At 40.5% G+C, this 27,986-nt stretch overlaps 2 protein-coding genes and 1 long non-coding RNA gene across 4 annotated transcripts in view; 1 reads left to right on the top strand and 2 right to left on the bottom strand.

Moving 5' to 3' along the window:
* The window catches only part of ELP1 (elongator acetyltransferase complex subunit 1), a 63,220-nt gene extending 59,232 nt beyond the window's left edge, over nt 1–3,988 (bottom strand). The window contains exons 1-3 of one of the 2 annotated variants that reach the window (XM_060101195.1): nt 3,746–3,833; nt 3,465–3,579; nt 798–960 (exon numbers count right to left, since the gene is read on the bottom strand). In XM_060101195.1, the coding sequence (XP_059957178.1) occupies nt 798–947 (150 nt within the window). In that variant the 5' untranslated portion in view covers nt 948–960; nt 3,465–3,579; nt 3,746–3,833. Of the gene's footprint in view, nt 1–797; nt 961–3,464; nt 3,580–3,745 lie in introns of both variants that reach the window. The other variant, XM_060101196.1, reaches the window with a different exon arrangement.
* A 181-nt stretch (nt 3,989–4,169) lies between these two features.
* LOC132491974 (protein Abitram) lies at nt 4,170–9,942 on the top strand. Its single transcript, XM_060101072.1, has 6 exons — nt 4,170–4,375; nt 5,490–5,541; nt 6,143–6,272; nt 8,419–8,495; nt 8,575–8,644; nt 8,738–9,942. Exons 1-6 carry the CDS (start codon nt 4,279–4,281, stop codon nt 8,873–8,875), a joined length of 564 nt encoding a protein of 187 aa, XP_059957055.1. The 5' UTR covers nt 4,170–4,278; the 3' UTR covers nt 8,876–9,942.
* Nucleotides 9,943–11,608: 1,666 nt separating this feature from the next.
* On the bottom strand, nt 11,609–12,626 carry LOC132492530 (uncharacterized). Its single transcript, XR_009532829.1, has 3 exons — nt 12,566–12,626; nt 11,797–11,880; nt 11,609–11,660 (listed from the first exon to the last, which is right to left on the bottom strand). It is a non-coding gene; the product is annotated as an uncharacterized LOC132492530 (long non-coding RNA).
* Nucleotides 12,627–27,986: the final 15,360 nt, after the last annotated feature.

Here is a 27,986-nt window from a genome sequence, read left to right as displayed (position 1 = left end):
ATCTTCCCGGACCGGGGCACGAACCCGCATCCCCTGCATCGGCAGGCGAACTCTCAACCACTGCGCCACCAGGGAAGCCCCAGAAATACTTTTTAATGCTTCTTTTATAGTATAAAAGCTTTCAAAAATGTTTTTTTCCTAAAACCCAAACTTTCATTTGAGAAATTTCACAACACTACCATCTTTAACACAAAACACAGTTCATGTGACCTTTGTGCCAAGCAAACATAAAAGCCTGGTATCTTTGAAAACATCCAATAAAACATGAAGCTAGTAACTATGATTTTCTAAAATGTATACAGTATGGGGAAAAGGGACTAAGAATGTAATCACCTAAAATACATTAGTAGCAAAATATAATTAAGGGAAGATATCAGAATCAACCTAAAGAGCTTTTCAATATACATACGCTCAAGCTCCAGAAGTGAAAATTCTGATGTAGTTGGTATGAGATGGAGACTGAAAAAATTTTAAAAGCCCTACAGAAAAATTTCACCTGCATTCCCACTTGAGAACTGTTAAAAGATAGTATTTACATGGTAGAAAGGGTAAAAAGTAGGGCACCCCGCAAAATACAACGTCAGAGCTTTGCCAGCTTAAATTCAAACAGAAGCAGACTAAAAGACAGGGTACTAGTTACGTCTAATATGACATCAGTATAAAGCGAAGGGAGCATTCATTTGGGGGGGACGTAAATTCAGAAAGATTTAAAGGAAAGACTATTTGGGGAAGCAAGTTTGGAAAAAAGACAAGTCAAGAGTCATGCCAAGTGCTAGCACCCTCCATCAATAACTTACCTCTCTTGTGACAGGGTCTACTTCTATCAGTCCATGCTCTGAGCCAATGAGCACTGTGTCCTGTTCAGTTCGGAGAGAGAAGCACTGAGGTTTCCCTGGAGCCTGAATATCCCTGAACTCCAAGCTCCGAAATAACTTTAGATTTCTCATGATGAAGCGACTCCTGAAAGAAAAGTACAAATATCTCTTGATGAAGCTTTCATTTCTCTGAGAAATAGAAACAGCTGAGTAGCGATAAATCACACTCCAATATAAGCAAAATGATTCAGGGAGCAGAGAAGTTAGAATAAACAAGAAAAAAAAGATCTAATCTGAACCCACACAGAGATGAGTGGTAGCAACCTAACCAATTGTGTAAATATATGGTCTACAAATTGAGGCTGTGAAATCTATTTTACGTTCTCACTCTTTGAAAGAGGCAAGATTCTCAACTTCAGAGTTTCTTCTTCAAAAAAGATTTAACATCGGTTATTCTGAAGGAAAGTTGAGAAGAATGCAATGAATGAGAAAACATTTTATTTTTGCACATGAGGGTATTTTTATAACTTGATTTACAAAATAATATAAAAATCCACATATATACTGGCAGTTGAAGAAAATAAAATTACTTTAATATCACCAACTACATTTATTTATAAACTGGCTCTATATCTTCATTAAAAAATTAAAATTGAAATCAGACATAGAAATAAAGAAAAGCATTGATGGGACTTCCCTGATGGTGCAGGGGTTAAGACTCTGCGCTCCCTATGCAGGGAGCCTGGGTTCGACCCCTGGTCAGGGAACTAGATCCCACATGCATGTCGCAACTAAGAGTTTGCATGCCACAACTAAGGAGTCCACGTGCCGCAATTAAGACCCAGCACAACCAAATAAATAAATTTTTTTTAAAAAAAGAAAAGCATTTATTGTCCTCAGGGAGAAAAGACGACACTATGAAATTACAACAGTATACTTCAAAATGATGACCAACAATTCAAGGAGCTTGATAACCTGATATAACTACTTCACATTACTCCACTTTCCTGGCCTGATTTTCACCAGGGCAATAGAAAAGCTGAGAAAAGAACGATCAATAGGAAATCTACCTTGGTCTGACAAAATCAGACTTGTTTTAATGTATAACATTACCTAAGAGGAAAAAAAAGTCAATGTGCTATATATTTATATCCAGACCCCTTTAAAGTTTATACTGTAATTGGAAGTCCCTAACTTATGTGAGGGGTGACAATTACACAGACCACACTGGCCTTCTTGTCACCTTAATCCAAGGTGAATTCTCTCATCTTGCATTTCCTACTTATGACAATGAAAGAATAAACATGAATTAATCCTTATACTACATAGCAGATAAAATGTTAAGTGTAGTATGAGTGAGACAACATAAAATGTGGGTTAAGAGGAAGGCAAGCCCACACGGTGGAAGTGAGGAAGAGAATCAAGGCAAACAATGGTTTTGTGAGCTTTCATGACAGTTATATTCAAGAACTTCTAGAAATTATTCGAACCTGTATTATACTATGCAGACTTTTTATTTAGATCTAATTCTATATAGAAAGCTTAGGTTTTTGAAAGCACATAAAAATTACATTACCTTTCATCTTTAAATAACACAAAGACGACCACTGACATAGATCTGAAAGGATGGGTAAATGTGAGATGAGAGGATGTCTGGCTAGAGGGGAGTAAACACGGGACAGAGTAGCAAGAGGTGAAAACAGGCGACAGAGGACCAGATGTATTTCAACCTGGTTTAGCTAATAATTATGCTGTTATTGTTGCCATGATCAGAGCATCAAAATGTCTCCCTGTGAACTTGGATTCTATTCACCAACAATCTGTGGAGCTCTGGGGTCCATGAACCCCAGCATAAGAATTTGGAAGGCAAAGGCAGAAGGAGATGAGGAGGACTCCCTTCTTCCTGTTACCTTGCTGTTTCAGTCACTGTCACCCCAGCAATGCGCCTTCATCCTTCCAGGGGCCCTTAGTCCCAGCCTCTGGCACTCCCATGACTAGCATGATAACAACCACCCCAGAGGTACCAGCACTAACCAGGCAGGTGCTCCCTCCAGGTGCCTGAAATCTAGTAACATGGAGCTCCTCCTCTGAATTCCAGAGCTATCAACACCAGCTTTCCAATGCCTCTCCTCCCAGGTCATGATAACCCCAATGGCTTCCCTTGTTTTGATCCTCAGACCTAGCTAAGTGTTGTAACTGCTTTCATTAGTTTACCTTTTTAATTACTTCACTGCTCCCTTTTGCTTTTTGTTCCTCCAGCAGGTATTTAACCAATTCTTCGTATTACATTCTGTTGAAATATTGTGTGGTTTCTACTTTCCTGACTGGATCCTGACTGACAAACATATCAAACAACCTGAGTTCTCAAATCACTGAGCTTTCAAAATCACCGGCCAAGTGTCATAGGGAAGAACCTTTGGTATTCTATTACAAGTTAATCACTAAAGGGATGCAGCCTATAAGCTTAAATTATACATAATCACCCAACTCTCAGAATCCTGACTCCCAGGTAATGAGCATTAAGCTAAAATACTTCGGGCTGCAAAAACTCGCAGCTGCACCTGAACTTCTCTCTATTACCGTCAGCTTCTATCATGCATTGTTGTGCTTTAATTGGTGCATTACTTGGGTCGGCGGTATAGTCCGCACCTGCAAGGAATCCGGAGACTGGGTAAGTGTGCAGCTGGGGGAGCAGCATATCATTCCCCCTCCTGCCGCGCCGCGCCGAGCCCTCTGATGGCCGCGGGTGCAGCAGGCGGCGAGTCTGCAGAAAAGAGAACTCGAGGGCAGAGGTGGTCAAGCCGCACTTCACTCCCAGACCAGCAGCAGGTAGCGGTTCGGCGCTAGGGGGCCCCCTTCATCAGGACACCCTCTGGCGGACAGGGCCCGTTTCCGTGCCCCCACCCCAGCTAGGCCGCTCGAACGCTCACCTACGCCGCGCTCTGAGGACCCCCAAACAGCGGTGCGTCCGCCCAGGGCTGCGCACGGACCTCTCCCTGACCGTGCTTCTGAGCTCTCGCGACGCGCACTGGGTCTCCGGGCCGTCAGGCCGCTCGAGACCCTCCGGTCGTGGCTGAAGCCAGGCGGAGGGGCGACCTGCGAAACAAGTACTCGCAAACGAAGAAGGCCCGACACGCGCCGAGCGGCGCCAGAGGGACGCCGCGAGCGGAAGGGGCGTGGCCTGCCTTCTCCGTCTCCCCCGCAAAGATATATGTGGAGCTGCGCTGGCCACCGCCCCCTATCCCTACATCCTCCTGCCCAGCCTATTGTATTTGATCCCCGCCTTGACGTCAGACCCCAAAGCTCAGTTAAGTGGCGCCGGTGGGTGGAGCCTGCGCAACCCGGGGAGCAGCGCGCGTGCGCACAGCGCGTGTCCCGGCGCCGGAAAGATACCTTCCTCCGTGGCAAGCGAGAGGAAGAGTACAGGTCCCAGGGGGCGGGGTTTGCAGCACCCTGGGTCGCCATGGCTACCGAGCCCGAGACCCCTGTGGCCGCCTCGGCTGCGGAGCCCGCGGTGCCGTCGCTTGTGGATCGTTACTTCACTCGCTGGTACAAAGCGGGTAAGTGGAGAATGATGTCAGTCTCTTCTGGGCCCAATTTGTCTGACAGTACAGGGACTATGATGACAGATCATAAGCCACACGCACCTTCCCCAGCGCTTCCTCCCCACATCAGAAGGAACTGGATCTCTCTGTTCCCCTGTAGGCCAAGGGAATGGCATTTGCAAGGACGTGGAAAACAGCAGGGTGCATTCTGGGTAGGGCGAGCGCAGTGCGAGTTCACGAGGGTGGGTTGCTTGCGGGAAGATGGTAGACTAAGGTGAGATCCTCGAGGGAGGCAGGAGCTGGATTGCAATCTCCTTGAGTGCCTAAAGGGATTTGAGGGGCTCAGTCCTCCAAGAAGAGGCGATACATAAAATGATTTAAATGGTAGCGGTCTAAACTAAGGTAGAGGCATAGGGATGGAGAGAAGAGGGTGGGTTAGAATAGAGGCATTTAGAAAGCAGAATCTAACAGTTTTACTTAAAGGAAGTCGCTGGTATTACACATTGGCCTACTTAGAAGTAGGTATCCTGTTGTACAGCTTTGTATACCCAGCACATATCAGTGATGAGAGCATCGTTGGGACCCTCCTCTAACCCAACTTGCTCCCATTCATTTAGGGATAATAGGTGTACTCATCTTTTACAATACTGAAATATTTTACAATAGCATACGTTTTATTAGCCAGACTTAGTGTAACCAACCGTCCGGTTAACCCTGGATTGAGGTGTTTTCGGGAATCCATTACTTCAGTGCCAACATCAGGACAGTCCTGGGCGAACCAGGATGAGTTAAGTCTCTCTAAAACTGACCAACAAAGCATGCTACTAAATTAAATAAAGAATACATTACTAATCACTTTTTTTCTGATAGAAATAATGATTGTACTCATTTTAAAGTGAGGATAAAAAACGGTGGAGCAAAGAGTTAATCATCATTTTAACATTGAATGAATGATTCCATCTGGACCAGATATCTTTAAATACTTTATGGTCAGCCTTTAGGTATATCTTTTTGAGTAATGAAGGGATACCAGCCTTCATAATTAACTACCTCTATAAACCAAAGAAAGGACTACACAGTGGTAGTAAATATTGACTCAACAGCCATCAGACTCATTCATTTCTTCTAGATGTCAAAGGAAAACCCTGTGAGGACCACTGTATACTACAACACTCTAACCGGTAAGCAAATTGGGAATTTTAAATTATCAAAAAAAATTTTTTTCTGGCATTGTAGCCTGGTATGGTCTTGTATTGAATAAATATTCATTAAGTGATTATCCTCCACTGTATTGAGATGGTATTATTTATAGTAGGAGTTTGATTGACAAGAATGAGTCTTTCAGTGCCTACGCTAAACAAATAAACTTGCTTACCCAAACATCCAAATGGAGGACCACACCCTCAGCTACTACCTCAAGTAACCAGCCTGTGCCTAACCACTGAATCGCCCAAGCCCACGGAGAGGGCTAGGGTAGAAGCACAGATGGTTTCCTGTCCATACCGGCATGCCTTACTTTTCCCTCTTCCTCCTCTGTGCTGTCTAAACACCTGTGGTATGCTACCCTTTTGGGGAAGGAAACTCAGTCCCATTTTCTCCATTTTTATTACTGCATTCTTCTCATCAGTTAAGCTCCAATAGTAGCCAGAGGAAAATGGGGGGAAATGATAGGCTGACTAAACAAATGTCAGCTCAGCTCTTCTTGTGCCAGTAGGAATACTGTGTTATAGGAGGAAGAATCATACCAAGCAATAATACAGGATCAATTTTTGCTCCTCGTAGAATATGTGTCATCACACTGGCAGGATCCCATCCAGTTCTTCAAAGTGGAAAAGCAATTAAAAGCATTTCCTATCAAATCAGTACCAACTGTAGCAGACTTCAGAACAAAGTCTCTGGGAAATTTAAGCGGGTATGTTTCTGTATTTCTCTACTTAAACCCTCTATTGTCATAATAATGATAGAGCCAGCCATACTTAGAACCCAGTAATGTATACTCAGCATACTTCCCTGGCAGTTAGAGATGATTTTAAGAATACTTAAGCTCTAAGGAAATTCTCAGGCCAAAAAAATGAGGTATTTCAGAAGGTATATTATCTATCATATTAACTTCTGGGCCACCATCCCTATCATCCCCAGGATGAAGGATGGAGAAGGTGGGCCTTTGAAAGAACAACGCTAATACCAATATAACAAGATATTTTGTCCCTTCCTGTTTTGTTAAGCTAGTATTTAGAATTCTATAAAAATTTAGATGATCAATACTTCTTTATCATAAATTTTCACATGTGAACTTAAAAGTAAAAAAAAAGTCCTGAGGTAGTGAAAAAAAATCAATCTGAGAAAATATACAGTATTTGCTTCCTATCACTTGCCATTCCTAAATCATTGCCAATTTAATACACATCTAGCTACACCCTCTACCTCCACGTAGTGTTTAGTTATAGAAAATGTTACCTGTGCCCTCTACAATTCTAGGCAAGATGGACATTTTACTGTTAAAGGAGGGTATCACACCAAGGACAACTCAATACCATACTAAACTATCCTGACAAACCCCCTGGAAAGGAGAGTTTCAGTGGATGATTTAGGTCCTTCATTTACTGAGTTCGTACTAAGAGTTCCTGCTAATTACCTCACTGTTCTGGAAGACCCTTGTTTACACTCCCCTTTGTAGGCCTGAAGGCCCCTAATAACCTGCCTTATAATTACTGATTTTTCCTCACTGAGGAAGCAAGTGGACTTTCAAAAGCATGGACCATTCTTAAAAGTCTACAAATCACAAGTAGAACAGTTAGTGCTTGTGATGTTCCTGTGATCAATCTTTGTCCAAAAGAGTCGCACTGTTGTTACTACTGAGGACCAGAGAGGGACCTGCACGTGGAACCCACTGCAGATAAGCTTTGATCGCATCTCAGCGCTGCCCATCATTTATTCTCCCAAGGGAGGTGACCAAAAGGGGTTAAAACACTTCTCTTCTGACACAGAGCCTGTGGTAGACAAACCATCTGGGACAAATCCCCAGCCCCTCCTCCCAAAAGTGGGGAGTCACACTGACTAGTCTTTTGAAACGAAGTACCCACAGGCAGAGGAGTGAAGCTCATGCAGTAACACCTGAATGCTGTCTAATAATGTTGTGAGTGGGAAAGAGGCCATAAAGAACAGCATCTTGACCTCAGATGTTCACTGCAGTAAAAATTCCTGGGAAAAAAGAGCAACCCATGAGACATGCTTGCATCCATTTCCCATGAGCCTCCTTGTACTGGGTTGGCCAAAAAGTTTGCTCCGGTTTTTCATGTTAGGGAAAAACCTGCATGAACTTTGTGGCCGACTCGATAGAAATTTTCAGAACCTCCCCAGATATATCCATACAGTGGAGTACATGAAAGTATAACCGTGCCACAACATTCAAACAGACATATGTCAAAATGTAGTATTTGCTAGCGGGTTATAGGATAAGGGGTAAGTTACTCTTATCTGCTACTTAAAACTTTTCTGTTTTCCAAATTTTCCTCAAATTGCTTTTTTTTTAAATTAGAAAAATATCCCTTCTTCAGAAAGTCTTAGTGATTGACCTTATAAAGAAGTTCCTTTCTCTATTAAGTTCTGATATAAAAATAAGGTAGGAATCTTAATGAAACTAACTTTGTACAATATTGCTGTCATTCTGTATAATGTTGAATTTTATATTATTGCTTATTGATGAGATTTTCCTACCCTTTTGATGTCTTTACACTTGGCTATGTGCAGCTTTCTCATGTACAGTGAAATATAAAGTATAATAAATTAAGGTAAAATATATTCTTAATATGTAACTGAACTACCTATTATCACATGTGTCTTAGTCTGCTTTTTCCCCTAGAGCCTAGGATGGTGCCTAGCCTATAGAGGCATTTAAAAAATAAGTATTTGAATAAATGAATGGTTTTTCTGTACTTAAGTCATTTTTATTTAAAACGCTAATTCCAGGAATATATCCTATTGTAACTCTGAGGGCTGCCTCACAAAGAAAAGTGAAAATGTACATCAATTAATTTTTTCTTCCCTTTTATTATCAGGGGGCACAGTTTCTAACAGAACTTGCACCTCTGTGTAAGATTTACTGCTCTGATGGAGAAGAATACACCATATCTAGGTGAGTTACTTTTTAACCACAATTTTGGAGAAACAAAGAAGGTAATAATTTTCTTCAAAGCAATTTTTTCTTTAAATAGCTGTGTTCGAGGACGGTTGATGGAAGTGAATGAAAACATCCTCCATAAGCCATCTGTTCTTCAAGAGAAGGTAAAAGGGTCTGGGGAAGTAAGATCCCATCCACATACTCTTTATCTGATTTTTTACCATTTGACAGTATTAAATATTCTATTTCCCTTCTAGCCATCCACTGAAGGATACATTGCAGTTGTGTTGCCCAAGTTTGAAGAAAGTAAAAGCATAACAGAAGGGTTACTGACACAAAAACAGTATGAAGAAGTCGTGGTGAAACGCATCAATGCCACAACAGCGACCTCATGAGGATTAAGATTGAGTAAAAACAACAGGACATTCTTATCCTTACCTGGCCTACCAGTCAGTGCACTAAGGAAGAACCAGAGATGCTGAAGCATACTTCACACCCGCCATCCGCAGGGAGGCCTGATCTTAACACCTGACCTAGGTTTCCTTCTTTGTCTTGCATAACAAGCCTTGATTCCATTTTGTCTTCAGCCTCCCAGATCTGCCTGCCCATGTACTCACTCTGTTCTTTTGCTTTTCTCATTCTAACAACTGGCAAGCGACAGACGTTTTTCTGATTAAAAACCAACAAACAAAGCACTTTGAGGAAAATTTGAAAAGTCAGAAAAGTAAAAATAATTTACCCATCATCCTGTAACCGGTTAGTAAATACTAGGTTTTGAGGTAATTCTGTTTGAGTATTATGTCATGGTTATTGTTTTTGCCTCAATTTTCCATCACTTTGAAGTTGAAAAACAACTGGCCTTCCTTACCCAATCTGCTTCAGTGTGACAGGACTGAAACGTCCGGTCCCACCCCTTCTGCCCCAACTCCCCCGCTCAGGTTGCTGGGCAGAGACAGGGTGTAGAGTGTACCTTCTTTATGTCTGTGGGTTGGCCTTCAACTCTGAACAACGTAGCACTGTAACACTGGTTTCTTAATGAGGGATACATGAAAAGGCTTTGCAAGGGGCTTTGCTAACATGGAAGTATCAATATTATAATGCTGTATGAAGTAACGTTTATTTGTGGTCACTCAGTCTCACACTCTAGTTACAGAGTAACCAGCAAAGAAGTTCCCGAGAGGTTCCTGGAATTCAAAGACACACATGCTTTTGAACAGACCAAAAGCTTTCACATCATTTAAACAATAAACAAAAAACTATGAATTCATGGTTTAAGATTGTATACTTATTTACATTGAATTTCAAATAAAAGGACTTTTCAAATTGTTATTTTTCCTTAAAGGCTGCAACATATATATACATATTAACATTTCTGTTTTTAAATAAAACAATTATCCTTGAGTATAAATTCTTTTAGTTCTCCATCATCTTTTGCTTTTCAAGTCATGTTATCCCTTCCCTACCCCTACTTGCATTTAAATAAGAGAATATTGTCATTTGAGTTCTGTAAAATATTTTGTAAATAAAATTTTAAAATTATTTTTGACTCACAAGGAAACTTCTTCTAACCCTAACTCTCCCCTAAGTATACCCACTGGACATGATACAGGTAGTAACTATAGAAACATCTACTCTGATAGTGCTATGAGCTGAAAGTATAAGCACAAACCAGCCAATTCCCATTTCAGGTAGCACAAATGGTGCCCAAAGGTGTCATAAAACAAAGATACTAAAAATAGTAAAAGAATTATATATCTATTTTACATATAAAATTACCTCACATCATTTTCCCATTATTTCCTTTGTAATTTAAAAGAGTATTTCGGTTTCAGGGCATAAAAATCATGTTTGATGATTTTTATAAAGAAATATTTTATAAAGGTCATAACCAAGCTGAGTGCATCCCATTTTCTCTCCAAGGCCTACAGTAAATTCAAGTTTCCTTCAATAAAATATTGACGAGCTAACTGGTAGTTCTTCAGGATCTTGTGAACATTGACTGTGATGGCTGACCCAGATAATGATCATCAGACGAGCTTATAGAACTACTGCCATTTGGCAACTGACATGTCCCGTTAGGTTTCAAAATAAATTTCGAAGCACTGGGATACAAGCACAAAAAAACAAAGTTAACTATACTACACCATAAGGACAGAACTTATAACCAGATCCTTCTATCAAAACCCACCCCACAAAAACAAAAGCTTTAAACCGTAAAACTAAAAAGACTAAAGTTGTTTATTTGTTTTAAAATGAACATTCCAACGGCACATATATAAAATGTATGCTTACTCAGAATTTATTTTAAACAGCTTAGTTCAATTATTCTCTGTGTTCTACCTTCTGTTCCATCAGTCACTACTCAGAAGTACAAAAACTACTTTTTAAGCCAGTAAGATAGGCTTAGGATTCCAGCTAATATTCAGGGCAGACAGGCCAGCTATGCTAGAATGAGAACTAAAACCATCTCCTAGTGAGTTCCTCCAGGATTCCGTGGAGTGAGCTCCATGACCCTGCTTTTGGGTGGGAGAGGGACATGCATCACACCGGATTTCCTGTGCTCCGTGAAACCCTTACTAGAGAACAAACGTGTGCTCCTGGCATGGATGATCTGTGACAGAGGGAACAGTGGAGGCCCAGTCATACTCAGTGGACAGAGGGATTGAAGAAGAGTCCACAGGTTTAAGGAAAAACCTGTATCACCCAGACTACTGTGTCTCTTCTGCTGCAAATTGATATGGTAGATGATAAGCTTAAATTTAAAAAAATAGGAAGTTAGGGTAAAATATGCCAAAAGTGATCATATATTCAAAGTAGTTTCTTTGGATTAAACTGTCATTAAGACAGTAGGGATATTTGGTTTGACCTAAAGAACATTATTCATCGCAATGTCCCATTCTAAAATCACACTGCAATTAGAAATATAGCAACTACCATGGCATCTATTAGTTGTCAGAAAGCTTCACAATTGGTTTCATGATCAGAAAATAAAGCAAGATTTCAGTTTGTTTTCTTTACAAAATTGTTCAGCTTCTGAAATATAAAGGATCGTTTGCTTTCTAAAAATGTTAGCTTTGCCACATGGTGTTCCAGAGATCTGACCTCGAAAGCTTCTCAAGTTTTACCATCCACAGAATCTTTATTTGTAACTGAGACCCGTCTGTTGTTTTCCATTTGAATCTGAAAAGAATTAAGAAAATTAGTTTCTGCTTTACTTTACTCTTAAAATAATTGCAAAATTAAATAGTATCTATTTTCTTTTGCACTTTCTTTTAGACTAATTTTTTAAATGTGAGTTTAAGATAAATTATCTTACCTTCTTCAGCAGTTTATAGCAAAATGAGAGAAGTTGGACCAAAATAGCCATTATGCATCTTGTCTTTGTAATACTCTTATCAACCTATAGTGACAGAAAGCAAGCAAATCAAATTCTTATAAGGAGGTCTTCAAAAGACTTCAGCATTTATTTAGTTTGAAAATGGTAAAAATTTCTTCATTATAGAAATCTAAGGGATCTCAAAGGGTATACGGATTAAGGCATCTGAGCTGACTTGATGACCTGAGGTCCCAGAACACAGAAGTAGGGATTGTTGCCCAAGTCTCATACCAATTTCATGGAACCCCAGGAAGAATGGATGGAAAATCAACCTGTTCTATTTCAGACGGTTTAGGGGCTTCTCAAAGTGCACCAAATAGTGGCAGTGAACCCCCTTCGTTGCAATTCCTTGCACTCTACTTTTTTGCACTCAAACTCCCTAAAACAACAGAAGCCCTTCACTCTGAGGGGTCTGTGCCCTAGTTAGTCAGGTGATGATGTTGGGATTTAAGGGTAGCTGCTCCGTGCTATGGTATTAATCAAGTCCAAAAAGCTAATTTACTTGGTGAACCTACTGCTTCCTGGGGTCAGTTATAACTGCAGATGATAAATGGTTCTTGCAGTCAAGGCAGGAAAAATGGAAATAAATTGTTCTTCTGTGGGTATTAACACTTTATTTGAAGAAAAAGGGGCTGGAAGCTAACCTAATAAAAAAAGAAGTGTGAAAGTGTCTCAAGCGCTTTCCTGAATGTCCCACCCTCCCTTTTACCTTTAGAAACACTTGATTCTGCAAAGGTATCTTAGTTACTGCCTGGAGCTGGTGGCATAGAGGAACAGGCTTGTTTATTTCCAAGAGAAGCATAAGCTTATCATCATCTTTCAGCTGAAATGTAAATAAGGAAGTTATAACAACTCCAATGAAATTCCATCTTTTAGACCTTAAATACCTTTATACCTTGATAATATACCCTCAAAGTGGGTATTTATGACATCACCACCAGCAGCAGGCAGGGATACATGCATTACCTGTTTTGAGAAAGCTTGCACACTTGAAGCAAGCGTCAAACCCTCTTCAGCAAAAACCTGGTAGAAAGGAAAAACATCACTACATTAGGCGTATGTCGTCTAGATAGTTGGTAAGAAATACACTCATGGATAATTTTCATACAGAATTTTAAAAATGAAAGCTAAACATAAAAGGTCTGTCATGGAACTTCTATGTTTTTTGTTGTATCCAGGAAAACACAAGAGTTTAACAGTATTCAGAAGCAGATTTCCCAGACCTGATGCCGAATCAGTCCCTGCAGTGGCTCCCCTACAGTGGGACACCTCCAACTACCGTGCAGAATTGCACAGACATTTGATACTTAGCCATAAAAATTATGCCTGGATCTGAAGCTCATCTCATAATATCCCCAATTATAAGAGGGTGTTGAATCTTGGAACATGGGGTCAAAAGGGTTAGATGAGGTCGAAAGCGTTAGAACATTCCTGCTTCCAGCTCAGCAAGATAGAATTTGTCACCTATACACATTCTTCAACTAGCCATTTGAGGGGATTATTTTTTCCCTATTCACCATACATTGTACAATTTAGTGAGGAGAAGAGGATGATGGGAAAGAATACTGAAAAATACTTTAGAATATTCGGGATGATCATTTTTAAATGGTACACAGAATCTTTTAGAGTGAGAGATACCAGGGAAGTGAAGGCTGAGCTTTAGGTGGCAGCAGGAAGAATGAAAAGAACAGGGCACATCTGAGAGTGATTTGTGAAGAAAAATAATAGATCTTGGTGATAAATTAGATAAAGCTTATGAAGAGGAAGGAGGCAATAATTTCAGGGTTAACTTTAACTCTCTTTCCAACAGCCTTGCTATCATTGGATAACCTGATCTCAAGGTCAAAATAGTCCTTCGCATCCTTCCCTATCCTTTAAAAAGGGAAACAATGCGGGCTTCTCATTGCCGTGGCTTCTCTTGTTGCGGAGCATGGGCTCTAGGCACGTGGGCTTCAGTAGTTGTGGCATGCGGTCTCAGTAGCTGTGGCTCGCGGGTTCTAGAGCACAGGCTCAGTAGTTGTGGTTCATGGGCTTAGTTGCTCCTCGGCATGTGGGATCCTCCCAGACCAGCGCTAGAACCTGCCTGCATTGGCAAGTGGATTCTTAACCACTGCACCACAAGGGAAGCCTCTATTCCAACTTTTTAAAAAAGGAAAATCTCATAGTCAACTTTACAGAAAATTCCAAATGATGTATTTTCTATAATTCTGCTGACTCTGTTGACAATCATTCTCTCAAGCTAAAATTCCTTTCCTGAAGAGGCTCAGGTGAAAACACATGGGATTGCCAAAGGAAAACACATAACATTGATAAAGTGACAGAAATTTCAAATTTCAATTGCAAGAATGTCCTTGGTTCTAGAGAGGCAAACAGACTAACGTGAGAGTCAGGGGAAATAAGAAAGGACTCTTGTAATCCACTTATCAATCTAAGCCTCCAGGTAAGTGAGGAGAATTAGAGCTAGGCCTATGTGGAGTTTCATGAGACACATAGGGCAGAAGGGTGAGCGTCAGTATATGTGTCTCTCCCTGAATGCCCTAAATCATCAGGAATATGGAAGAAGAAAAGGAAACTAACATGTACTGAGGATCTATAATGGTCTCAGCCCCATGACAGATGCTTTCTTATGTGTTATCTCATTTAATCAATATCATTCATCCAATTCAATAATGAAGAAGCCAAAAACCTTTCCTCACATTCAGGACAGTATAAGAGAAATCCATTTGCTGATAGGATAGTTTCACCTACTTGGGAAAACCTGAAACTTAATATTGCATCTAGTGACTATCAAAGCCCATTCTACTTTATCCCTATAATATTTGGTGGGTTTTTTTCCCAATAAGATAACCAAAAAGCTCCAAAAAATGTTACTGCAAGTCCTCTAATTTTCTACCGTTATCTATAGTATACATGTGTTGTGTGCACAGGGAAACACACAATTACAGTAAATCATTTAGAAAACTAGCTATTACCAACTTTTATGCTACAGTATTAGCATAAAATGCAATTAAAATCTACCTCTGGTTGATGAATTAAATCCTGCGAAGTTTTTAGTGGACTCTCTCCCCTGAAATAAAATGAATTATTAATGAGGTAAGAAAAAATTATTGCCTGGAAATTGATTTTGTACTAAAGTTTTAGAGCATTTCATGCATTAACATACCCAAGTTTTGAAGAGTAATATTGAATAGACTAAAAATATTTCGAGTATTCTTAAAACAACTTTAATATTTAACTAATACTTCTTAAGGCACTTCAAAAATTTTCAGGTAAACATTATATATGTTCATTTTATAATATAAAGAAACTTAAAACTGACAAGTTACATTTAAGTTTTATTTTTCCTTTTTAAACTCTTTTATTTTGCTTCATAAGTTAAAGATATAAGACCTGATAATACGTCTTAACTAAAAGGCCTTTGTTCCATAATGGAAAAAAGATCCGACCAAAAATCAGGAAATTCTCATTTTTTATTCTAATTTCAACTCTGGCAGGAATTCAGTTGTTTTTGATGAGGCATGTCAGTTAAGTTTCAATTCTGAGTCTATAAAATAATCATAATAATATTTGTGCTACCACTCTCATCAGAAGATTAGGGAATATCACACTGACAACTACCAAGAAGAATTAAGTTCTGCCCCTTAATAGCTATGAGACGTGAACAAAATATTCTTATTCTCTGATAACCTGTTGTAAGGATCAAATGAAATTATGAAGCAGGAACCACTTTAAAAACCATAAGGCAATGGTAAGTGTGAAAATTTTAAAACCATAATGCACTAGAAAAGCTAAAATATATAAATTTTAAAGAAATATGAGTAACTATATAAATGATAAAGAAATTATATAAATTGTTAAGACAACCTTAAACAATAGCCTGAAGAAAAGCTATAAAATTGCCCAGGAGAACTACAAAACTGGATACTGTGAAAACTAATAGATGAGTCTCAGAAAGAAGCAATTAGATGAGGCTGGTAAACCATCGCCTTAAGGGAAAACAGAAAAATTGTTTTGGAAAAAACAGGTATACCGACAGGGTGGGTAGAAAGCAAAGCCAGCTTGAGATGTTACCACAATCATATTACCAAGACTTGCCAAGTTGGCACAAGATGTTATCTATTACCATTATTCCATAATCCATTCCCATCAAGAATTCTAATATATTGTCATCTATTTATTGTGTATCTGCTCAGTCTCTTACACCTCAGGTGTATTGTTCAGAGTTTTGATTTTGATTCAGAAAGGCTGGTTTATCAGTCAGAGTCCATTAAGGAAAACAAAAACCACAGCTGTTATTTTATCAGAGAGATTTTTTTTTTTTTTTTTTTTTTTTTTTTCTCACTGTTGTGGCCTCCCCCGTTGCGGAGCACAGGCTCCGGACGCGCAGGCTCAGCGGCCATGGCTCACGGGCCCAGCCGCTCCGCGGCATATGGGATCCTCCCAGACCGGGGCACGAACCCGTATCCCCTGCATCGGCAGGCGGACTCTCAACCACTTGCGCCACCAGGGAGGCCCTATCAGAGAGATTTTAATATATGGAACTGGTTAACCAAGTACTAGAGGACTGAGAAGGCAGAAAGGGAACACAGAGAAGGAACATTGAGATTGAAACCCGACAGCTGCTTGTACCCATAAAGCTGAAGGAACAAAAGGAAGAGTTTGGGATTCTTAGAATTTAGAGGCTTGGAGGTGAGGCCCCTGCAGAGCTGGTTCTTGAACCTCGGAGAAGGGGGTGGCAGCCAGCTGGTGCTGGTATTGCCGAGGGGGCAGGATGAGGCTGGGTCTAAGTGTATAGAAATAAACAGAAACTGGAACAAACAGCTGCTGCGGGGTACAGAGCTACTGTTGAGTGAAAGCCAGCGAACAAGGGAACAAATTCCCTCTCCTTCCTCCATCCAGCCTTGCCCTGTCCCTCTGGTGTCTGCTATTGTTGGAGCATAACGGCTGTCCAAGGAGGGGTGTTTTCTCAGGCCCTCAGTCCCAGCATCACGAGCAGTGTATAGGAAGGGTGGATTTGGAGCTGAGAGAGAGGCTGGAAATCAGCTCATAAGCTTACTGGGTCTCAATTTCCCCAGTTATAAATGGGGATAATACTCTCCTATATACTTCACTGGAATGTTTTGAAGGTTAGATGAGAAGGTAGATATAAAAGCATTTTATAAGCCATAAAAATATAAACAACTGAGAATTAGCCTCCCATAAATACTTGAATTTACTGGAATAGGTATTTCTTAGAAGAAATGTGATCACCTTCAGAACTAGTGTTTTCGAGGCTAACAATTTATAATGCTACCCCACGCCCTCCCTTATCCTTGTCTATTCAGATCATGTTAACATCTAAGATAACAACTTACGAGGCTTCTAGGGGAAATGACCAGGAAAATTGTGTTTTTGCTTTGGTTGGTAAAGCATGGTAATGTCATATGTGCAGGATACCACGTGGTATAGTCACATGGCAGTGTTTTGAGCACATGACATCACTACTGAGAGTGCGCCAGGAGAGAACACGCAGACCTGAGTGAAGGCGAGGTGGAGGGCCTGGAGTGTGCCTGCTGAGGCTCGAGCGGGTGTGGAATTCCTGCAAAGTTTCTTGTTTACCTTGAACACATGTGCAAGTTTGCATTCTCCTCCATGATATGCACAGAATTGTTTTAATGTAAAAATTCTCACAAATCTTTGAGTACAGTCTGGTGCTCTGTGTATTCTGTAACCTCTTATTATATCCCCTCCCCCCAGGGTATGGCTCACTTATTTGGAAAGGACCAGGCTTATATCACTGAGATTTTCTTTTTCTGTTTTCCCCCCATCATTACCTTGTTCTTCTGGTGGACAGGAGATGTAGAGGTCTGAATTGAGACTGGAGAAACTGGCCAATTAAAATCACATATGTGTTTGATACCATAATGAAAATGAAAGGCTATTTATTGCTGGTAGAGATTTGGGTATTTGCAGTCATCAGAAGTATAAAATAATCATTGCTGATTCAGTCTGCTTTCTATTGGGTTGGTCAAAAGGTTCGTTCATTATTTTCCGTAAGATGGCTCTAGTAGCACTTAGTTGTCTTTAACTTCACTCGAAACAATTTTATTAGTTTGTATGTGACAGCTGTCATATCCACGTGCATTTAAAAAAAGACATTAAATTGGTGAATTTTTGTGTAGCCATTTTAACATTGAAGATGGAAGGAAAAAAGAAACATTTTCGTCATATTATGCTTTATTATTTCAAGAAAGGTAAAAACGCAACTGAAATGCAAAAAAAAAAAAAGATTTGTGCAGTGTATGGAGAAGGTGCTGTGACTGATCAAACACGTCAAAAGTGGTTTGCGAAGTTTCGTGCCCAAGGTTTCTTGCTGGATGATACTCCACAGTCAGGTAGACCAGTTGAAGTTGATAGCAATCAAACGAGACATTAATTGAGAACAATCAACATTATACCACGCAGGAGATAGCCAACACACTCAAAATATCCAAATCAAGTGCTGAAAATCATTTGCTCCGGCTTGTTTATGTTAATCACTTTGATGTTTGGGTTCCACATAAGTTAAGCAAAAAAAACCTTCTTGACTATATTTCTGCATGTGATTCTCTACTGAAACATAGTGAAAATGTTCCATTTTTAAAACAAATTGTGATGGGCAATGAAAAGTGGATACTGTACAATAATGTGCAACGGAAGAGATCGTGGGGCAAGTGAAATAAACCACCACCAACCACACCAAAGGCCGGTCTTCATCCAAAGAAGGTGATGTTGTGTATACGGTGGGATTGGAAGGGAGTCCTCTATTGTGAGCTCCTTCTGGAAAATCAGATGATTAATTCCAACAAGTACAGCTCCCAGTTAGACCAACTGAAAGCAGCACTCGACAAAAAGCATCCAGAATTAGTCAACGCATAATCTTCCATCAGGATAACGCAAGACTACATTTTTCTTTGATGACCAGGCAAAAAAGCTTGACTGGGAAGTTCTGATTCATCCGCTGTATTCACCAGACATTGCACCTTCGGATTTCCATTTATTTAGGTCTTTACAAAATTCTCTTAATAGAAAAAATTTCAATTCCCTGGAAGACTACAGAAGGCACCTGGAACAGTTCTTTGCTCAAAAAGATAAAGTTTTGGGAAGATGGAATTATGAAGTTGCCTGAAAAATGGCAGAAGGTAGTGGAACAAAAGAGTGAATACATTGTTCAATAAAGTTCTTGGTGAAAATGAAAAACGTGTCTTTTATTTTTACTTAAAAAACAAAGGCAGCCTGGAGGGGTGGGATAGGGAGGGTGGGAGGGAGGGAGACGCAAGAGGGAAGGGATGTGGGAACAGATGTATATGTATGACTGATTCACTTTGTTATAAAGCAGAAACTAAAAAAAAAAAAAAAAAAAAAAAACCAAAGGCACTTTTTGGCCAACCCAATACTTAGGTTCTAGGTCCCAATTCTACTGCAAATGGTATCATGGCCTCTTATCAACAAGAGAAGACTTCAGTCCCTGTTCTTAGTATTTTTTTTCACTCTAAATTATTACATTACTAAGCAGAAGGAATATCTTTTTGTAAGTATTGAAAAGGTTAGTAGTATTAGGAGAGAATGGGGAGTCACTACAATTTTCCCTCAGTTCTAAGACTGTATCTTTATTAAAATCAGTTTAATGCCTTTAGTGGTGGGATCCTGGGTGGGGTTCTGGGAAATCCAACATGACATTAAATGTATAATTTAAAAAAATTGTTCTGACATGCACACTTGTCAGTGCAGTGGCATACACTCATGCATACAGGCACATTACAGTTGAAGTTTGAGTCTAAACAGTCTAATTTGCATGTACATTTTAAGGATTCATCTGAATCATTTTTGACTATTGGCAGTTTTGCATTGTGTCTTGGGGACATTTTCATATTTCTTGCTTAAGAGCTGGAATTTTTTAGTCATCCTTAGAATTGACTATAATTTGAAAACAAATCCAAAGAAGATTAGCATTTCATCTGCATTTCCTATTGAATTATACCAAAAATGTTTTGTTTATTTGTTGGGGGAAGAGGATTCTCATCAATTAGGTTACATATTCCTCAACAAAGTTAAAAGCCCGAAAGGCTTTCTTTTGAAAGTTGGTTTAAAACTCTTTTTTTTTTTTGGCCGCAGGGGATCTTAGTTCCCTGACCAAGAACCTGGGCCCTGACAGTGAAAGCGCTGAGTCCTAACAACTGGACCGCCAGGGAATTCCCTAAAAAACTTTTTTTTTTTTTTTTTTTTTCTTTTTGCGGTATGCGGGCCTCTCACTGTTGTGGCCTCTCCCGTTGCGGAGCACAGGCTCCGGATGCGCAGGCCCAGCGGCCATGGCTCACGGGCCCAGCCGCTCCGCGGCATATGGGATCCTCCCAGACCGGGGCACGAACCCGTATCCCCTGCATCGGCAGGCGGACTCTTAACCACTGCGCCACCAGGGAGGCCCCCTAAAAAACTTTTGAAAAATCAGTTTGGTGCCCGAGTATTCGCCCTTCATGTGGATCAATCAAGCATAACAACTTTGAAAAGGTGGCAATTTTTACTGGTGCTATTTGCATTTCTGGCATGTGAGAGGCAACATTCTGAAATTTTTTCATTTAAGTACTACACTGTGGGAGCATTTTGATGACATTTGAAGTGGACTTTGTGGGAGCCATGTCAAGTTTAACTTTCATGGCTTATGTTGCTACCAGGAATAAATTAACCACCTTCCGTTCCAGCTAAGCTCATATATGCAGACAGTTAACTGCTGTATCCCTAGATCCCCTTCTTCCTGGAGGCCGGCAAGCTGCCTTTAGTATCAGTCCCCAAACGTACACTTATTTCTGAGATGCTACAATTCATCTCAGACCAGAGGCTGTTTGGTAATTGTTTAGTTTGTAATGTGTCGAATCCAGTTGTGATTTCTGTCCCCTCTTTTCCTCACTGCTGGCTTGATGCTGACCTTCAGGTCAAGTTCACTCACACCTTTCTCTAGGGTGGTCTAGTTGGCTTTATTAAAGAGCACTTCCATTTCCCAGCTGAGCCTTAAAGACTTTAAAATGTTGAGGCTCTTCATTATCAGAGTGTTTATTATCCATGTCCCTGTGTAGGAACACTAGTGTAGATTGTTAGGAAAGGAAAAGTTCTCATAATTCAAAAAGAGGCGGATGAGCTACTCACAAAATTAGTTCCTTTCAAATATTCCTCACCTGCCCCTTCCCAGCTAACAGTAGTAGTAGGGGATCAGTGACTTGATGGGGCATTTTCTGATTGTTTCATGTTAAGATGCAACGCAGTACCATGTAGGTTGATTGCAAGCCTGCAAAAATGTAATCCATTTCATAAAATGGATTAACCTTTTACTAGAGTAGTGTTTAAATCATGGCCGAATTGGGCTTGTTATAACTGATAACAAAATTACTCCAAATGAGTATGATTTGACTATCAAAGGATTAAGAGAAGTCTTTGGGAAAGTTGATAAAGCCCTCAAAATGTTTTTGTGAAATGACTCTCTCTGTGCTGTGAAATTCAAACATGGAAACGTGAAAGATGTCATGTCCTGCTGTCATACAGTTTGTCAGAATAATTTCTTTCCTGCCAATAAGTCAATACTTGGTATTTATTCTTGGTTAAGTCTAAGAATCAAATATAATTGTAGTTATGCCTAATTTTTAAAAGTAAGATACACTATTTTCAGAACTTGTTTCTTTTTTAAAAACAGATAAGTTGTCATTGAAAGTTTAGTTACTATTTAACATGAAATTATGGGGCTTGACCCTGAATTTAAGTAAACTTTTCCAATATTGTTAAATAAGCACAACCTCTTGTGGTCTTTTTGTCTATATATAATAGAATTTTGTTTGGGGGTGTAGAGAGTAGTAATTGTATGTGAAATTATAAAACTGTTACGATTAGTAGAGAAAATCTGGATTGTACAGAAAAGTATGGCAAAGAAAATTGATTTAATAATTTCTAGTCATACGTGTGTACCGTGCATGTGTATATGTATAATGAAAACCATGGTTTTTGTTTGTTTGTTTGTTTGTTTTGTGGTACGGGCCTCTCACCATTGCGGCCTCTCCCGTTGCGGAGCACAGGCTCCGGACGCGCAGGCCCAGCAGCCATGGCCCACGGGCCCAGCTGCTCCGCAGCATGCGGGACCCTCCCGGACCGGAGCACGAACCCCCGTCCCCTGCATCGGCAGGCAGACCCCCAACCACTGCGCCACCAGGGAAGCCCAAAACCATGTTTTTAAAACATTTTGTCTTGAGCATTTTTCACACACTTTAAAATATTCTTCTAAAATAATTTTTCATGTCTGTATGGGTCATATATATAGGTGTACCCTGAATAATACTAAGAAAGAACGTCTCTCTATATACATATTTTCTCATGTCTCTATTTCCTGTATATGATTTCTACTTAAGTAGGAGGCTCCATAAATCTAACTGAAAAAGGGCCTGCGAGTTTTATCTAACGGTGACAAATTTCCCCCAACCATCACCCACCTCTTCCAGTTATTTTTGTTTTTTTAAGTAGGGATATTTTTATTGATCAGTGTGTTTTTAGAAATTTTTATTGTAAGTATTTTCTGTCCATTAACTTTACTGAATACACGCCAGCACTTTTTTTTACTCTTATAATTGAGGTAAATTTGACATACAGTGAAACGTACAGCTCTTTTGTGCATAGTTTGGTGAAATTTAATACATGCATTCGGCCTTGTAAGCACCACAATTTCCACCCCCTCCCATTTGAAATACAGAACGTTCTTCCACTTTGAATCACTCAGTGGGCATTTTTTTTTCTTCAACCCTCCCACATGCCTAAAGTTGAAGTGGAATTCCTCTTCTTGGGGCAGGGCCTCCAGGCTGTGTTTGCTCTGACTGGGAGGTTGTTAGGGTCACAGAAACATTAACTCTGGTTCTGATGGTCGTGTCGTAGGTACAAAGCCCCGTCGCCTAGCGTTAGCTTAGAGTTACTGGCTCAGCTCCCACCAACTTGAAAGAGTGTATCTGTCACATTTTCTCTTTCCTTTCAGGTGCTGAGCTTTTTATACCACCAAATATCAACAAAAGAACTCAGTGGAAACTGAGCCTTCTAGAGCGACCCTGACCCCAGTTAGGAGGGCTCTGACAGAGAAGGCTGTTTTCCTTCCACTCCTCACTCCTCGAGGCCTGGCTGCTGGGAGCTGGGGAGAAAAAGACCATCTACCTTAGCATTACAGAGAGCTGCTCTGTGCAGCAGACCTCAGCAGACACCATTTCTATTTTACTTTGCATATAATCTTAATCGTTAGCAAGGCTTTAAGCTTTAACCCATATATCATCATTTCGTAAAAATTACTGTTCTTCTACTTAGCGCTGATTGAGAGCGTATTTCTGGTATTTGTGGTAATCAGGACACTGGGTTTCATTCCCAGCTACAGGTCGGAATCATATTGGGACCGTAGACAAATCACAGAATTGATTTGTGCCTCAGTTAATTGGGAATGTTTCGTGGCTGCTACCTCCAAAGTGTGAAGAAAAGTAAAATAATGTTTTTAAATTGTTTTATGTTCCTTGAGGAAAGCCTTATATATAAACAACATGGCTATTAGTGCTCCCAACATTTGGTCAGATTTAATCATTTAAATGACTTCACCTTGAACTAAAGCAGAATGAAATGCAAAATCTCTCCTTTGATATTCTAAGCTTTCCTATGCTGACAGCGGTTATTTTGTAATATCTTACCAGGTCATGTGCTTCCAGTGATAGCTGGTTTGAGCCTCCTATCACTACAGTGTCCATATGGACTATTTTTATTGCCTGTGAATGTTCTGCTAGGGTTAGCAGTGTTAGGGCTGGAACAGATTAGAATTTCTGAAACAGTATTGCGTACGTTTGGGATGGTGAGCAGTGTGCATCACAGGCATGAACAGTAGTAAGTTACTCCTTTCTCTCCAAATGTTGCTTCTTTTAACATAATGTTTTTGTTAGTATCTAGGCCATTTCATTTATTTTTCTTTATGGTGCTTAACTGACCTCTGTCTTTTAGTTGTTTTCTTTGGAAGAAATGAGAATGTTATCTCTTTTTGGTGAGTCTAGCACAGGCTCCCGACATGCAGGCTCAGCGGCCATGGCTCACGGGCCCAGGCGCTCCGTGGCATGTGGGATCCTCCGGGGCCGGGGCACGAACCCCCGTCCCCTGCATCGGCAGGCGGACTCACAACCGCTGCGCCACCAGGGAAGCCCGCTCTGTCTGTTTTGACAACAGTTTTGTGGCTGACTCTTGGGTAAGGTTATCAATCTCTCTCATGCTTTTAATACCAGAAACAGACCTTTATTACTCTACGTAAACTAACAGGAAGTCAGAGTATAGGTATACCCAGAATTGTGTAACTAAAGAAGGCTTTCCCTAATATAGAAAAATGTAAACTATAGAATCTAGGTGTGTTCACTGTATAATTCAACTTTTCTGTGTGTCTGAAAATTTTCTCAAAATAATAGAAAAAGAAGATCTATAATTAAGTGCCCAACGTTGAAAGGCTGCAACTGCTTTGTGACTACTCTTTGGTGTGGATTAATGAACATGGTTACTTATATGACATTTTAATATATTATAGTGCTCTTGCTATGGATAATAGTAAAGGGACTCTGTCCTCTGAGCAAGATGGAATTTTATTCATTTGGAGAAGTAGCAGGTGGGAGCAGACCTTCCAAATTGAAGGCAAAGTCAAGGGCGAATTTATGGGGGAAAATGCTGTGTAAAGACAAAGGAGAAACTCCTGGGAGTGATGAATGCTTAATTTGGGGGAAAGATTCTGTCAACTTCTAGAGAAGAGTATATAACTCTTCTCCCAAATTTGGGATCTTCCCAAATTCATGCTGCAGGAAGCTAAAAGCCTCAGTTATTTAGTTTGTCCCATGGAATCAGCTTTGTTCAGATGCTCCAGACATCAAGAGGAAACTTGCAGAGGATTGTCTCCTGTAATCAAAGTGTATTTTATATTTAGACTTTTTTAAAAACTGAGGCAGGCGCTAATGTTTTTATTATGCCTTTATGAATACAGCTTGGTGTTATTTCTTAGCACTGCTGCATATTTTAAAATAAATTTATTTTTCACATATATCTACATATATACACACGTATATTTATGTGTGTGTATACATACATGTGCACACCTCTGAGGGGTTTTTCATAGCCGTAATTGAAGAGGATGTTTTTAAAAATAAATAAAACTGACGATTCTTAGTAATTTAAGGTGACTACAAGTTTGGGAAGCCAAATCAGCTTTTTTTCCTCCTCCCGTGTCGGCCCATAACCTTCTTTGCTTCACTAGAAGCACCACCTGGACAAGCCTTGGGAGTCTTTGGCTGTCCCTCCTTGTCTGTCATATTTAGTAGCAACTGAGTTGAGGATGAACATCTTAGATGCTAGGTAACCATAAATGTCTGAGACCTGTAGACAAGCCAAAGTTAATATGGTGATGTTTGGCAACCCTGAAGGCCTGCTCTTGATTCTTATTTTCTCTGTGCTCCCTAAGCCCTTGCCTATGCTTCACGCTTACACTAGGCTGTTCCTCCATTACTCTTACTAGCTTTGAAGTCCCAGGAACTTCAAGACCAACAGATGTCCTCTTGGTATACGGAAAGGATAAAGTCATGGGTCCACTCATCTTAGTGTCCTTGAACAAAGTCATTGAATCTCACTGAATCTTGCTTTTCTACAACCTTGTGTGCCCACTGGGCTAACCTGGGTTTCTCAGTCTCGGCACTGTTGATATTTTGGGTTACGGCCTTCTTTGCTGTCCTGTGCCTATAGGATGTATAGCAGTATCCCTGGCCTCTACACGTTTGATGCCAGTGCTACGTACCCTCTACTCCTGTTATGATAATCGCCAATATCTTTAGACATTGCCAAATGTCCCTTGGGGTTCAAAATTGTCCTCAGTTGAGAACCACTGGGATAAGATGACGTCCAAATACTTACTAAAAACTATTCATCTCTTTTTATGTGTGAGGAGGATTCTTTTTTTCTGCAAGTGTGACTTATATGGATCAAGTGAGAGAATTCATAAAAGCGCTTTGAATGAGATCACACCGTTGTTTAGCCTTATATTGGTATTTTTCATTTTAAAATGCGATATAGCATTTGGTCCTAGGATGGCCTGGGAGTTCCCATTCTCCAGAACCACGTCCCATGCCTCCCCTTCATCAAGACCCTCACCTTTTGGGGGGTAATTGACTGGGGGTTCATAGATCCCTTAAGGGATCTAAAATAGAGTCTTTCTGTAATCCTATGTATTTTATCTGATGCAGTTAAAAATATTATTCTATTATTCTGAGGGGTCCATAGGCTTTACCACCCTGCCAAAGAGGTCCAAAGGTTAAGAATTAACCAAACTTCAACCTGCCCATCAGTGAATGTTCATAGAGTGTTGACAGTAGTGGTTTGGGCAGAAACTGAGGTGAACGAGGCATACCTCTCTCAAGTCAATGTACCCAACTCCTAGCTGATTCCCTGATCCTCCCGGGTAAGGCTTAGTCCTTGCTGACTAAGCCCTTCTGTGGCTATTTCTGCTTCTCTACTCTAGCTTGCTAGTGCCAGCCAGCTGTGCTTACTTACCAGGCCTCCAGGGTGGGGCATTTAGGTCTTTCAAGGCTGTCTAGGCAAACCTGGAGGCTCTGAGAGTGGTTCTGTAGGGCTTCTCCCTGGGAATGGTAGAGATGCCATCACTCTCCTACGAGTGATTGAATGTGTGCGTCTTTGGGTGTATGTGTGGCTCAGGATCATAGTAGGGCATTTGGGCTCCTTTATAAGAGGTAGAATTCTACAAAATAATACTAGCTAACAACACTTGTGATCACCTCCTGGAGGCCACACACTGGTATATTCAGATGTTTACCTCTGATATTTACATCAGCTGTGTGAGGTAGGCATTTGAATTCAATTTTACAGGTGAGCAGACTCAGGTCACGCAGCTCGTTGGAAGCACAACAGTTTCAAATTGCAGAATCTAAAGCCCATGTTCTTTCCACTATTTTATGCTGTCTGCCAGTGTTGGAGACAGGGCAGAGCATGTACTGGGGACTGTTCTAAAAAACTGAAGGTCCAATTATAAACTACCCCACAGGAATATCACAGAACATGCTGGGCTCTGGAAGGGCTTCCCGGACCATGAGGATCTTTACGTTCCTTCAGTTCCTTAGTTGGGTTAGAATGACCAGCATGGAGCAGCCTCCCACAAACCCACACTGCAGAACTGGCAGCCTCTATCCTGCGCCCGTTCCAGACTCCAGTTGTATACCCTGCAGGTTGATGGAGAATCCAGTCTGGACGGAGATGAGCACCTGCTGCTTGAAGTGTCTGGAGAATGGCTGTAGGTTGCATCCTCATGACCTTAGTGCTGATAACCCAAGATAAATCTGCCCCCAATTTTTTAAAGGGGGAAACCTATATAGCACCTATTCCCTGAAGAGTTTTTCCCTTAAGATACACCTATCTTGCTCATAATGCACCAGGTTTCAGCAGCCAGTCACCATGATGGCTTGGTAAGGACTGGTATTGAGACATAAATGACTATTGGAACTAAAAGAAAGTACAGTCAAAGCAGGCGTCAGACATCTTCGTCAGCTCTTCCCAAGCCTTCAGAGTCACTGATCAAGTATGAAATGCACTCTGCTGCTTTGTGGGAGACTGAACCATTACAGCATACTTCCTGTTGGTGTTTATTGAAAGGGATCTTCTTATATGCCACAACAGCATTTACTCTACCTATCTATCTTTATCCCACTCCCCCTTCCAAGCAGAGTTTAACAATACTATAGTACATCAAGTGGGGAATATACAAAATAAGGGACAGAATAATTCTAGAGGTAGTTTCTGCCCCAAATACTTAAGCAATCAACATCTTTTTGGTCCATAATCATTCCCCCCTTCTCCCCCCACCCCTTCGCTGTTGTTTTGGTAAATGGACATTTTAAGGCAGATGCTGCATGCATGAAGATCTCATTGCGTGAGGAAATAGAGAAACACACTGTGGAGGGAAACATGAGGATTGTTTAATACTGCAGGAGTGAAATGGCTGGCTCAGCTCTCTCTGTGTGGGATGGGTGCTCATCCAGCAAAGCTGATGCGTGGCCACCAGAGAGACCATGCTTCATCGGAGT

The sequence above is a fragment of the Mesoplodon densirostris genome, chromosome 6 (genome assembly GCF_025265405.1).
Source record: "Mesoplodon densirostris isolate mMesDen1 chromosome 6, mMesDen1 primary haplotype, whole genome shotgun sequence".
NCBI classification, from domain to species: Eukaryota; Metazoa; Chordata; class Mammalia; order Artiodactyla; family Ziphiidae; genus Mesoplodon; species Mesoplodon densirostris.
Note: the sequence above shows the minus strand (reverse complement) of the source record. Positions and strands in the feature narration are given on the sequence as shown.